The 15,140-nt window shown below is 45.6% G+C and overlaps 1 protein-coding gene across 1 annotated transcript in view; it reads left to right on the forward strand.

Annotated features, from left to right (window-relative positions):
• plxnc1 (plexin C1) overlaps positions 1 to 15,140 on the forward strand; it is a 343,692-nt gene that overhangs the window by 192,616 nt on the left and 135,936 nt on the right. Inside the window, exon 2 of the mRNA XM_072241163.1 lies at positions 1,322 to 1,438. Within this exon, the coding sequence (XP_072097264.1) occupies positions 1,322 to 1,438 (117 nt within the window). The remainder of the gene's footprint in view (positions 1 to 1,321; positions 1,439 to 15,140) is intronic.

Below are 15,140 nucleotides of genomic sequence, written 5' to 3' on the forward strand. Positions count from 1 at the left end.
GCAGTCTGTGTTCTGTTAAACAATACGGTTTGTTTGCAAAGCTGTCCTTTTAAATTCAAACTGATCACTACTTGCAATCTACAAGAAGAAATGAAGAATGGTTCTCGCTTGAATTGATATCTGCTACATCAGAATCAGGTTTAATATCATAGAACTATGTCATGAAATTTGTTAACTTTGTGGCAGCAGTACAATGCAATGCATGGTAAATATAGAAAAAACTGAATTACAATTAATATATGTATGTATATATAATAGTTAACTAGTGCCAAAACAGAAATAAATTTTAAAAAGTTAATGAGGTAGTGTTCATGGGTTCAATGTCCATGTAAAAATTGGATGGCAGAGGGGAAGTAGCTGTTCCTGAATCACTGAGTGTGTGCCTTCAGGCTTCTGTACCTCCTTCCTGACAGTAGCAATGAGAAGAGTTGCATGTCCTGGGTGGTGGGAGTCCTTAATGATGGACGTTGCTTTCCTGATACTCTGCTCCTTGAAGGTGTCTTGGATACTACAGAGGCTCATACCCAGGATGGAGCTGACTAATTTTACAACTTTCTGCACCTTGCTCTGATCCTGTGCAGTAGCTGATCCACCCCACCCCCCCATACCAGATGATGATGCAGCCAGTCAGAGTGCTCTCCACAGTACATCCGTTGAAGTTTTTGAGTGCTTTAGGTGACGAACCAAATCTCCTCAAACTCCTAATGAAATATAGCCACTATCTTTCCTTCTTCATAGCTGTATCCATATGCTATGTTCATATAACTCCATAATTCTCAAATAATCCTCTATAGATTAAGGGCCTGTTTCCATGCTGTTTGACTTTGTCTCTATTTGGGATATTCACATCAATCATAGGCATCAAAACACTGTGAAAAACTTTGCTTTGCACGCTATCCATATAAATGACGTTGTCCGGCCCAACAAAGTGCAGAAGCTAGTGACTGGCACCATTGACCACAGTGACAGGATTGGTCTGGTAAGATCCATTCTACTCCTTGCTCAGCATTAGCCACAAACCAGTCCCTCCGTGTCTCCTGGGCCAGGAGGAATGAGAAGGGATGAAAGCTTCCAGTTAAAAGTGATCTTCTGTAAAGAGAAAGAGAGATACTTTGGGATAAGAGGGAGAGAAAGACTGGGGAGTATAAAGAAAGAAAGACACGGGGGTGGGGAGGTGGGGAGAGAGAGAACAAGAGAGAAAACAAAAGGACATGATATTATTAAACAAATTTTATATCTGCATTTATTAAAGTGGTATTGTTACTATTAATGCTTTTCATTGCCTTTTTACAGTTTGTTGTTAATTTTGTTTCCCTTTTAGAATCAATTAGACAAAGCACCACTGTTTAATTACCCTGGATTGCTCTCAGTGTCAGCAACATTGGTGCAGAACTGGACTGTACTGTTCCTTGGGGCAGAAGATGGACGACTAATTAAGGTCAGGACCATTATTTACAGGTTAACTATATAACTTTACAAAGTCCTTCCTAAAATGGCTTCATACTGTTTTGACAGAGCTGTACATTTTATTTCTGTTGAGGATAGCTAAAGTACTTTAGGACAAAACACAATGTATAAATTTTATTTAGAAATAGTTAGCCGATCTCAGGCTGCAGATATGTAAGTGTTCACTGTCTATCGCGGTCTGGGATAGTGTTGTCAGTGGAGCTGCTGTGTGTTGGGATTTTGATCAGAAGATTTTGCTGGGATTGGCTTATTGCGAGAGTACAGTCTGCTGGTTTTGCCATTTCTGGGAACATTCCATAGGGAAAATATTGCTAATCTATGGGTTTGGTAGACTTCTATTTTTTTGTTATTTACTGACAGATACAACAGGATACAAGCTCTTCCAACCTAATGAGCCCATGTCACCCGATCACACCTACGTAACCAATTAGACCACTATCTCACTATCCCATACGTCTTTAGAATGCGGAGGGGAAACCGGAGGACCCAGAGGAATTTCACGTGGTCCCAGGAAGATTGTACAAACTCCTTACACTCAGTGGTGTGAATTTAACCACTTCCTTTGGATCTAATGTATTGCCCTTTTTTTTGGAGTCTTTCTCTTCACTGAGACAATCCTGCCAGGCTGTCACAGGGAGTGTGTGTTTAAGGACCAGTGCCAATTCCTGATTGCTCCACAGCCAAGTCTTGGGAATGACACTGACCTTAGCTTGGTCCCACCATAAAGCAGTGGCCATGTTTGACTTGTAGTTTGAAAACTCCTTTCTGGGTGTTGCACACCCATGCTCTGTTGCACACTTGCCTTGGGTCAGTTTCATGCTGTATTTACCAGTGGCCTGAGTTGGCACGATGCTGGAAGAACTCTGTGGGTCAGGCAGCATCTGTGCTGGCAAAACCTGTGAGGCAACATTTTGGGTCGCAAACCTCCATCAGGACGGGGATTGGCACTTGTACGAAGTACAGGAGCAGAACTTGTTGCACGCACAGCCATATGGTCCATAGTTTTCTAACAATTTTAGTAGATGGCAGTTCACGAGCTGCAGGCTGAGGATCCAATTTTGCTGCACAGTGGATTCCGCTGACCACTGTCACAGGCGTTTGAGTTCATGCTGCACTCCAGTGACCTGAGCATGTGATCTGAGGTGTCAGTATGAGAGAGGTCTGCACTCTTAAAGTTCAAAGTAAATTTGTTATCAAAGTACATATCTGTCAACATATATAACCCTGAGATTCATTTTCTTGTGGGCACATTCAATACATCCATTATAGAATAAATTAATAACCAGTATAGAGTCAATGAAATACCGCATCAACTTGGGCATTCAAACAGTGTGTAAAGGACAACAAACTCCAAATGCAAAATGAAAGAAATAATAAATAAGTTAATAAGCAATAAGTATTGAGAACAGGAAATGAAGAGTCCTTGAAAAAGAGTCCATAGTTTGTGGGAACTTTTCAATGATGGGATGAGTGAAGTCGAGTGAAGTTTTCCCCTTTGGTTGAAGAGCCTGATGGTTGAGGGTGAATAACTGTTCCTGAACCTGATGCCGTTGAGTCCTGAGGCTCCTGTATCTGCTGCTGTGCTTTCTTCATAATTACACTTGCGTGCCGGTCCAAGGATACATCCACCTGTCACATTGAGGTGTTCTGGGCCACATTTCAGCCTGTGCTCAGCCTTTCCAAATCGGTCTGGCACATAGATCGATAAAACCTTGCATTCGGTTTAATTGGGCAGTCCCTGAATCTTCCTCTCCTCTGCTCCACTTCAAATATGCCTCGACCTCATCCCGACTCAGCCTTGGAGGAGTTATATCACCACCCTCTCAAAACACTTCATCACTGTGGACAATAGTCATTGTCTACTGCTACTGGACAATGTGCTACAAGTACTACTGGACAATAGTCATTCAGGCAGGTTATCATATTCTTGTTTGGTATTGGTATAATTGAAGCCTGCTTGAAGCAGGTGGGTACCTGAGACTGCCAAAGAGAGAGGTTAAAGATCTCAATGAACACTCCAGCCAGTTGATCAGCACAGATCTTTAGTACTTGGCCAGGTACCCCGTCTGCTTTCTGTGGGTTTGCTGCTGACACACTGGCTTCGGAGACTGAAATATCAGGATCACTGGGGGCTGTGGGAGTTCATGATAGCTCCTCCATGTTTTGGCTGTCAAAGTGAGCATAGAAGGCATGAGTTCATCTGGACGTGAAGTCCTGTTGTTGCCGATGTTGAGTAGGGTCCCTGTCTCTCAGATGAAACAGTTTGCCCTGTTGGGTAAAGAGGCCATGAAAAGATCTCATGGCGCCATGCAACTTTCACCATAATCCTGACCAACATTTATCAAGTTCTCCAACTTCAGATACTTACTTCCTGTTTCAGATTATATCAGAACTGGCCACTTCTGCCTATTGTCATCCAGTTCAGTTTTATTTTTTCTATTAGTTAGTCTGGCTTGCTAGGCATGTCCTGTAGTCTTTCTTTGAAGAAGAATAATATGATTCTAACCACTGCTTTAATTATCACAACAGCAGACATGGTCTCATCATTTCAAAGATATTTCCTTTCTGGACCCAAATCACCACTCAGCTTCTTTGCTAACGAATTATATTTGTTTTCTTTCTTCCCCACCTCTAATTAAGGGTTCCATACCTGAAATGTAACTGGTTTCTGTTTCTACAGAAGCTGCCTGATCTGTTTCCCTTTTTTTCACCAGTGGGTTATTTGTGCACCCTGGGGAGGGGGGGGGCACAAACTGAAGCACAACCCCACAGAGAGACGCCACACCCTTTGCTCAAGTGGACAGTTGCCAGTACTCATTAATGTCCTTCACTGTCTCTCTCATTGCCTGAGAGTTTGTGGTATTGTCCCCTCCATTCTTTCTGGTGCAATCCAGTTCCCTATTAATGAACTGATGAACATCGGGATTGATGTTGAGTACTGAATGGATGGGATATTTTCAACACGTGAAGTCTAAACCTGAGAGCACATCAGAAATTAAACCAGAGCCTGCTGATGACTGTCTTTATATTGCACACAGAGGGAGACATCCGGACCACTGAAACTATTTTTCACATGCAACCAAATGTCTGCAACTTGTCATTATTACCGAGAAGACACCAGTGTTTCTTCAGCCAGCACTTGGGCAGCCCTACTTCCATCCTGTGTTCATGCTGATACACAAATGCTAGAAAATGTTGGATTGCTTTGCTTTCCTGATTAGCTTTATTTCCCAGGAGACCAATACTGGCAGAGAAATCTTGCACGGGATCAGCTGGGAAGTTAACATCCCAAGATGTTGTTGGTGAGTCCTGGATCAAAACCGAAGATCAATTAGAAATCCAGAAGTCGAGGCCTGATAGCTGGAGCCCCAAGTCTGTGAATCTCTGTAAGTCTGTTGCGGGACATGTGCGATGTGTGCGAGACCGAGCAGAGTGGAGGTTGAAGGATGAAGACACCCATTCCTGGAGTTAGAGGTAGTCCTGATGAAGGGTCTCGGCCCAAAAGGTTGATTGTTCGTTTCCACGGATGCTGCCCGACCTGCTGAGTTCCTCCAGCATGTTGCCTGGAGTTAGAGGAAGGTGACTGTCTGAGGGAGAGAGGAACGGTACTGTTTTAATGCTGTTGCTTTGTCACTTGGTACATTCTGTGTTATTCTGCTGAGCACTGGAAAGGGTAGTGACACTTGCGGGCTAACTGCCAGCATGTCCTCGGCTTGTTAACACGAACAATGCATTTCACTGTATCTTTTGATGTACATGTGAGAAATAAATCTGAATCTGAATCAAGATCTCCACAATCCTGATGTCTGAACTCTGAGTAATCTCTCTGTGTACAATGTCATGCTCATACTATCCCTCTTTCACAGCTGTGAAACAGATTTTGTATCAAAAATAGCCAAGTTACTAGTAGCCTCTGTTGAATCTTTGCAGTCGAATGAGAAGATCACAGCATGAATGTCTGTGTTCAATGGTGACATACAGGAAGAATGGCAATGCACAGTATATCCAACTCAGGAGGGTATCTGACTTGCAGTAGCAGATACATGTGAGCACCACCATCTCGTTGGTAGTAAAGTTCAGCGTTCTGGGTGGTGCTGTCAAAATTGTCTCTGAGAGTAACTACCATGCACATAGAAGTTGGTCTGCATTGTGGCTGCGGTGTGCTGGAGGCGTAAGGAATGAGTATTTAGGTTTGTGAATGAGATGCTAATCAAGTGTGATATTTTTGTGTTGAATGGGGTCAAGCCTCATTGGAGTTGTTAGAGCCGCATGGTACCATACTGGTTAGCACAACGCTTTACAGTACCAGTAACCCAGGTTCAATTCCCACCACTGTCTGTAAGGAATTTGTGCACTCTCCCTGTGACCGCGTGGGTTTCCTTTGAGTGCTCTGGTTTCCTCCCACAGTCCAAAGGTTTACTTGTTAGTAGGATAATTATTCATTGTAAATTGTCCTGTGATGAGGCTATGGTTAAATTGGGGGTTGTTGAGTTGCATGGCTTGAAAGGCCAGAAGGTCCTAGGCCGTACTGTATTTTAATAAATAGATGTATAGATAATCAAATTAAGGGAGAGTGCTCCATCACACTACACAGTACTAACTCATCCCTGGTAGCTGTGGAAATGTACTGCTGTTATTCACCTATGCCACTCCAACAGCATCTATTGAGCGTGTATCAAGCTTCAAATTCCTTGGTGTCCACATTTCCGAGGATCTCACCTGGTCCCTGAACTTCTCCATCCTGATCAAAAAGGCGCAACAGCACCTTTATTTCCTGCGGAGCATGCAGAAAGCTCACCTCTGCCCCACGATACTGACGGACTTTTACTGCTGTACCATTGAGAGCATATTCACCAACTGAATCTCAGTGTGGCATGGCAATTGTCCCGTATCGGACTGCAAAGCACTTCAGCATGTGGTGAAAACTGTCCAGCGGATTATTGGCACCCAATTGCCCACCATTGAAAACATCTACCATAAACGCTGCCTGGGCAGGGCGAAAAGCATTATCAGGGATGCATCTCACCCTAACCATGAACTTTTTACTCTCCTCTCATCCGGTAGGCGCTACAGGAGCCTCTGCTCCTGCACCAGCAGGCACAGGAAGAGCTTCTTCCCTGAGGCTGTGACACTGTTGAACCTCTCATCACAGCACTAAGCAGTATTGCATCCATATTTTGATGTGTGTTGCTTGAATTTCCAGCATCTGCAAAAGAAAGCAGGATCTCCCAGTGGCCACACATTTTAATTCCACATCCCATTCCCATTCTGACATGTCCATCCACGGCCTCCTCTACTGTAAAGATGAAGCCACACTCAGGTTGGAGGAACAACACCTTATATTCCGTCTGGGTAGCCTCCAACCTGATGGCATGAACATCGACTTCTCTAACTTCCGCTAAGGCCCCACCTCCCCCTCGTACCCCATCTGTTACTCATTTTTATGCACACATTCTTTCTCTCACTCTCCTTTTTCTCCCTCTGTCCCTCTGAATATACCTCTTGCCCATCCTCTGGGTCCCCCCCCCTTGTCTTTCGTCCCGGACCTCCTGTCCCATGATCCTCTCGTATCCCCTTTTGCCTATCACCTGTCCAGCCCTTGGCTCTATCCCTCCCCCTCCTGTCTTCACCTATCATTTTGGATCTCCCTCTCCCCCTCCAACTTTCAAATCCCTTACTCACTCTTCCTGCAGTTAGTCCTGACGAAGGGTCTTGGCCTGAAACGTCGACTGCACCTCTTCCTAGAGATGCTGCCTGGCCTGCTGCGTTCACCAGCAACTTTGATGTGTGTTGCTTGAATTTCCAGCATCTGCAGAATTCTGTTGTTTGCATCCATATTGTACTGTCTCAATACTTCTATATTTGTATGCTGTAGCACTTTTTTTATTCGCAGTTATTTTGTAAATAACACTATTCTTTGCATTTCTGGTCAGATGCTAAATGCATTTCATTGGCTTTGTATCTGTACTCGGCACAATGACAATAAAGTTGAATCTAATCTAATCTAATCTCCTGTGTCTTCAGATTCAAGATTATTTATCACAAACAGCGAAATGCATCATCTGTGTTAACCAACACACCCAAGGATGTAATGCTGCAGTCTGCAAGCGTTACTACACATTCTGACGCCAACATAGCATGCCCACGTTGTTCACAGAGCAGCACAGAACACAACAGCAAAGCAAGTCTTGTTCCTCCCTCATACCTACCCACACACACACGGCCCTCTAACCTCAGGAAATGCTGTCTTTTTTGGCCTCAGGCCTCCAGTGACTTTGACATTTCTGTCTGAACATGGTTTCAGCTTTGTCTTTAGCATTCACGCACTGAGCTCTGCCATCTCCATCGATGGGGATGTTCTAGCAGTCTCCTCCTTCTGATAATTGTCTGCTGACCCATCACTATTTGAACTAGAAATAGCAGCACTGCAGAGCGAGGGGTATAGGACCCACTCTGCATGCAGTTCCAGTCTGTGCTGGCCTACCGTTCTTCTGATAATGATGCAAGGTGCCTAATGGACACTCATCTTTGAGCTACCAGATCTGTTCTGCGCCTGTTTGGTTTAGCAAGATACCAGTGGCACACAACATGATGGAGGGGTGTCCACACTTTGAAGAGGACAAGACTATGTGGTGGTCACTTCTTCTGATGCTATTACAGATAGCTGCAAGTGGCACGGTTAGATAGGTGAAGATGAGGTTCATTCCCCAGGCAGGCTCAGTCATTTCTTGCCACAGACCCAGCCCAGTCTGACCGTTATGTCCTTGAGTGGTCACTGGTGTTGTCACCAAGCCACTTCTGGTGAAGGACATTTAAGACTCCCCACCAGAGGACATTTGGTTGCTTTGCTACCTTCTGTTTCTTCCAACATGAAGAAGCACTGATTCATTGGCTCCAGAATGACTGTGTGTGATAATTACTTGTGTTTGACATGAAACTATGTAACTTAGTTGAGTCTGGAATGAATGTTACGTACACTAAGGTCTTCTCTCTCGCACCTGCGCACTATTCTGCCACCCACTCTAAGACATCCTATTGCAGGTTTTTGCAAATAAAATTAAATGAGGTGTATTATGTTTTAAGAAAAACTGTAACACCTTTTATTGAACTCCAAAACCTGAACAACAAAGGGTGCTAAAAACCTTTATGTAACTATGTCATCACGTCAAACCAACCTTAAAGTGAAGCCCTATCACAATGTTGGTAGTTGTGAGTTATGTACATTTCCACCAATTGTGTTACCCTACACAGCATTCCTGTAGAATTAACCAAAATTGGCATTGTGAGCCTGTCCTATGTTCCAGGGGTGGAAGAACGGCAGGTGCCTCTGTGTTGACACGCTCACGGTCATGTTGTGGCGGCAGGGGCGTAGTAGTGGAATCCTCCAAATCTTGGTGGGCCAGTTTAAGGTGATCTACCAAAATACATTCAGGTTTACCCCTCTTATCTATGATAAAAGTCTCTTCTCCCCTTCGCAAGTCGCAGAAACGGTCATCGTAAGGTGGCCTAAGGGGATACTGGTGTACATCATCGCAGGCTAAAACAAACAAGGTGGAATGTAAGTCAGCAGGAACCCACGAGTGCTGTACACCATGATGGGAGGTAGGAACTGAATTTACTGAAGAGGACGGAATGCTCTTCAGGGGTCAACCAGGCTGTTGTGGTGTCAGGAATGAAATCACCTGGCACTCGTAATGGCTGCCCGTATACCAACTCAGACACAGATGACCGCAGGTCCTCTTTTGGAGCTGTTCTGAGCCCCATGGGAGACGATCACGCCAACACTCATCAGTCAGGGAAGCCCTCACAGCAGCCTTTCAGGAGCGGCGAAACCATTTACATCGGCCGTTGGACTGCGGGTGATATGCCGTGCTGTGATGTAGCCGAGTGCCGAGGCTCTGGGCCATCACAATCCGGAGGTTGGATATAAATTGGAAACTGCAGTCAGAGGAAATATCAGATGGGGTGCCAAACTGGGCAACCCAGGTGCTGATGAACGCCCGAGCCACGTCTGCGGCCGTCGTCAATGCCAGGGAACAACCTCTTGCCCCCCTGGTGGTATGGTCCACCATGGTAAGGAGGTGTGTGAAACCGCGGAAAGAGCGAAGAGAACCAATGAGGTCCATATTGACATGGTCAAGCTGTTGCTCAGGGGTGAGGGGGACTGGTTGTGACATTGCACAGGCGAGAAACCCCAGGTTCCCCAAACTTAATATCAGCCAACTGCAGGCCCATGACTGCTGTTCGGTAAGCCTGGACCTCTGGGTCAGTAGCTCAGTTGGCTGCCTTGCCGGCATAGTCAACATATGTGTACGGTCTCAATGGCTGGCCACGAGAGGCAATCAGCCATAGCATTATTTTTCCCCTTGATATTTTGTATATTAGTTGTGAACTTTGATAAATTGGCCAGGTGGCATTGCTACCATGATGACCCAGAGTTTGATCTATTGGCCATCCCATGCATGAAGGGTTTGTGGTCACCGAACACTGTGAAATGGCGACTCTCTAGAAGAAAATGAAAATGGCAGACAGCCACAGTCAAACATGCTGTACTTCCTTTTGGGGGACAGAGCTGCCAGCCGAAGGTGATGAAGGGCTGCCACACGCCTCTGACCAACAGAATCCACAGTATAGTCTGAAGTGTCAGTAGTAACGGTGTGTTGGGGAGTAGTTGTGCCAGTAGGGTCGCATTGGAAAGAGCTTGTTTAGTGTCATCAATGCCCTGGTCATGTCCACTGACCAGTCAAGCACTTGATTAGGGAGGGGTATTGTCTTTAAGAGCACTATACGGGGGGAGGGGGCATAATTTCACCAGCTCGCGGAATGAAGTGATGATAGAAATTCACCATGCCTAAAAACTTCTGTGATTTTTTAGTGGTGTGGGGGGTGGGAAATCCAAAATAGCAGTGACTTTTGAAGGGGTGGGGCTCACACCTTCTGCAGAGATGTGATGGCCTAGAAAGTCAATGGTTGACAACCCAAACTGGCATTTAGTGGGGTTAATAATCAACTCCTGTTGAATTAAGCACTTAGAAAATGTGCAGAGATGTGATACGTGTTTGGATTTGGACATACTGGCAACAGATACGTCATCCAGGTAAACAAAAAGAAAATCTAAGTTTTTTAGTACAGAGTCCATCAGCCATTGGGAAGTCTGTGCTGCATTTTTCAGCCCAAACGGCATGTGCACAACCTCAGAGGGGCCAAACGGTGTTAGCACAGCCGTTTTGGGAATGTCCTCCAAGCACACAGGCACCTGGTGGTAGCCCCTAAATAGATTGACTTTGGAAAATATTAACTTTCCAGCAATATGTGCCGAGAAGCGTTTAAGGCTGATCTCCCGATCAGCCGTCCAAGAGCTTCCCACCGACTTGTGAGAGGCGCACCGCTTCCAGGGTCTCGTTACCTCGGGGTGTCGTGTGTGTGTGTCGCCTTAGCGAACCTGTCCCTTTTTATCCCCCTGCTGGGGTATCGCCTGTCCATCACTTCAAACAGTTCAGGGTTCAAAGGGGGAGCCGATCTTGACAAAATATTAACTTTCCAGCAATATGTGCCGAGAAGTCTTGGATGTGTGGGACCAGATAATGATCGAGTGGGTGGCGGCCTTGTTAAGGTGTCGATAATCGCCACATGGGTGACAACCACCATTGGACTTAGGGACCACATGGAGGGGCGAAGCCCAGGGGCTATTCAACCAGCGTACCATACCATGTTGGCATGCTCAGCCTTTGCTGTTGCCAGCTTTTCTGAATCCAGTGTACGTTGTTACGTACCCCGTAACTGGGTTGCCAAACCAGCAGAAATGGATCACTCAGTTGGAGTCTGGATTACTAGAACTAAGAAAGTTTTATTAAAGAAACAAGCAACACAGTAATCGAAAGGATAATGAATGCAACAGTTCAGCAATGATAAACACACATGTGCACAGAATTAAGATAACAGGATCAATCAAGCTCTATCGTTGTCTAGGGATAAATGACCAGTTTCAAAGTGACACACAAAGTTCAGTTCAATTTAGTTCAGTTCGCAGTAATCGTTGCCATGGCGATGGATAATGTGGGGGAAAGGAGAGAGAGAACAAGAACGAATGATCATTCAAAACGGCTTCCACACACAGACCTGCGATATTGCTCACAAGCAGCTTTCGGGCAGGTCCTTGGTGATGTCACCTGAGGTCACCGACTGTGACCCCTCCTCCAGATGCGGTCGATCCTCTGCAGCGAACCCGGCACCCAAGCGAGGGCGGACACACACCAGGTTCCCGCTGATCGTACCTTTCCACTCTGTGCGTTTAAGGCTGATCTCCCGATTAGCCATCCAAGAGCTTCCCACCGACTTGTAAGAGGCGCACCGCTTCCAGGGTCTCGTTACCTCGGGTGTCGTGTGTGTCTTGCCTTAGCGAACCTGTCCCTTTTTATCCCCCTGCTGGGGTATCGCCTGTCCATCACTTCAAACAGTTCAGGGTTCAAAGGGGGAGCCGATCTTGACAGCTCTCTCTCCCGTCCCTTCATTACACATCTCCAGATCGCCGGTCCATCACTTCAAACAGTTCAGGGTTCAAAGGGGGAGCCGCTCTTGACAATACCCAGACTGATGGCTCCTTCATTAACATCTCCAAATGCTGCTTCATTGTTCCTTATCTCTCCCTCCCCTGAGGACAGGTGGCAGACCAACTGCTGATGCCACTGATGCTAGCCCAGGCCAGCAAACATCTTAATTTATGTGTATTCTTGTCACAATGTGCACAGGCATGGACTGGTGGGCCAGTTGCAGATAAGTGGGGTTCGACCCCCATGTTTTATAACTGTAGTGGAGGATGCGGGCATGGTGAGATTTAGGAATTTGCCCAGCAGTCGAGTAAACTCACATGTTGTGGTGCCTACGCTTGACAGAGTCATTGTGGGGATCTTACCGGGAGAGCAGGGTAATGACCCAAAGTCCCTGACATCCACAAGCTAACAGTTCTTAAGAACAACTGATAGTCCGGTGTTCCCAAGGACCAGGTAGCCAGGACAAAGTCCCACACGTAATGTCGCCTGCTGAAGCAGAGTGTCACCTGTCGCGTCCCATAGGTCTAGATCAGGCTGCTGTTGGCAGCCTCCTGCGCCTTCTCATCAACGGGCAATGCTGGTAGCACACTCACTGGAGCACCTGTGTCACACAGGAAGCGTCACCTTGAAAGGCTGTCTATAATGAACAGTAGACGACCCTGGCAGCTGGAATCCATGGTGGTCACAGACCTTTGATGTCTTGATGCACTGGAACTGTCGAAACTGTAATGCGGTCAGCACTTCCTAGCATTCGTACCAAAACGAGTGTGGTAAAAACACAGACATGGCATCGTCTGTTTCGCAGCCATGGGTGCCCTAATGTTGGGGGCCTTGCTGACAGAACTTATTGGAACGGGGAAGAGAGGAGGAATGATGCACCGCTGCCCGGCTGAGTGTAAACCATCAGCCATTTTAGCAAGCTCCCTGTAGTCCTTCATAGGTGCATTTCCGAGGGCTATGTGAACTGGATCAGGCATTTACTGCATGAAATGTTCTTTAAAAATAAAATAAGGGTGGTGATTTCCCAGGAGACAGAGCATGTGGTCCATTAGCTCCAAGAGCTTAGCATTGCCAAGGCCTGGCAAGGAGAGCAACTGATTGGCACACTCAGACAGTCCCAAAGTCTGTAAAAGGGGAGTTTTCAGCGATCGGTATTTACCGTGTTCAGGTGGCTATTGTAGTAGACTCACCACTCTCACAGCCATGGAATTGCTGAGCGATGCTACTACATAGAAATATTTGGTGTTTTTGGCAGAGATATCTCAAAACGTGAATCGGGCCTCAGCTTGTACAAACCAAACGACAGCACTTTGCTCCCAAAACTCCGACAGTTTCAAAGCAACTGCATTGGCCGACATATTCAATAACTGGAATTAACCTGGAGCATCGGGGCCATCAATGCAGGCTTTCACAAATAAGACAAAGTGAGGCGTTTTATGTTTAAGAAAAAGTGTAACACCTTTTAATGAACTCCAAAATCTAATCAACAAAGCATGCTAAAAATGCGTTATGTAATTACGTCATCACATCAGACCAGCCTCATAAAGTAAACTCCAACTTAGTGATTGGGTCTTTTGGTTTTTCAGTCTCTCCTTCTGCAGCTTCAGCCTGTTCTCTGGGGCACAGCGGAGGTCGTTTTCATGTAGCACAGCTCCCTCTTGAACAGATCTCCTCCAGGTTTATCTGCTGAGTGCAACTTCTTCCCAGTTTTTGGATGTAATGTTGAACTTCATCAGGCTTCAGTGAAACTGTTTACATTGGTGGGTCTTGAATCACATGTAGTCCAGAGTTACGGACAGCAGATTTCCTTCACTGAGGAATATTTGTGGACCAGAATGGGCAATGCCAACAACCCAGTAGCTTTATAAGACCATAAGGTATAGGAGTAGAAGTAGACCATTTGGCCCATCGAGTCTGCTCCACCATTCAATCATGGGCTGATCCAATTCTTCGAGTCATCTCCACTCCTCTGCCTTCTCCCCATACCCTTTGATGCCCTGGCTAATCAAGAACCTATCTATCTCTGCCTTAAATATACCCAATGACTCCGCCTCCACAGCTGCTCGTGGCAACAAATTCCACAGATTTACCATCCTCTGACTGAAGTAATTTCTCTGCATCTCTGTTGTAAATAGATGTCCTTCAATCCTGAAGTTGTGCCCTCTTGTCCTAGAATCCCCTAGCATGGGAAGTAACTTTGCCATATCTAATCTGTTCAGGCCTTTTAACATTTGGAATGTTTCTATGAGAACCCCCCCTCATTCTCCTGAGCTCCAGAGAATACAACCCAAGAGCTGCCGGACGTTCCTCATACAGTAACCATTTCATTCCTGGAATCATTCTAGAAATCTTCTCTGAACTCTCTCCAATGTCAGTATATTCTTTCTAAAATAAGGAGCCCCAAACTGCACACAATACTCCGTGTGGCCTCACAAGAGCCTTATAGAGCCTCAATCACATCCTTGCTCTTACATTTTATACCTCTAGAAATGAATGCCAAAATTGCATTCACCTTCCTCACCACCGACTCAACCTAGAGGTTAACCTATGAATGATTATTTCAAAGTTTAATTGTTGTTCTTATTGCAAACTCCAGATAATTAACTACATGAGTTCAGCACCTGCCACGAGTGGAATTTGAATACTGGATTGTTAGCAGGTGAATGGGCTGGTATTCCTATAATTAAACTATTGCACTGCTACCTTATTCTGTGAGTGACTTGATACCAAAGAAGATCAGTCATTTGTAACACCCTCCATTTGTATGAGAAGCTCAATCATACTGTGATCACTCTTTCCAAGAAGATCTCTAACTACAAGATCACTAATTTTACCTGTCTCATTGCACAGGACCTGATCTAAGATAACACGTTCCTTTGTAGGTTCAGTAACATGCTGTTCAAGAAAGCCATCACAGATGCCACTGTAATGTTATTATTCAGTGGCCGATAGACAACTCCCACCAGTGATTTTTTTTGCCTTTACTGTTCCTAATCTCTACCCAGATGGATTCAACATTTTGCTCCTTAGATCTTACATCATCTCTCACTATTGGGACGGGTTCTCCAGGCCTGTGCAAGCGAGCTAGCTGGAGTGTTTGCTGACATCTTCAACTGCTCCTTG

Source organism: Mobula birostris, chromosome 23 (genome assembly GCF_030028105.1).
Source record: "Mobula birostris isolate sMobBir1 chromosome 23, sMobBir1.hap1, whole genome shotgun sequence".
Taxonomy (NCBI): domain Eukaryota; kingdom Metazoa; phylum Chordata; class Chondrichthyes; order Myliobatiformes; family Myliobatidae; genus Mobula; species Mobula birostris.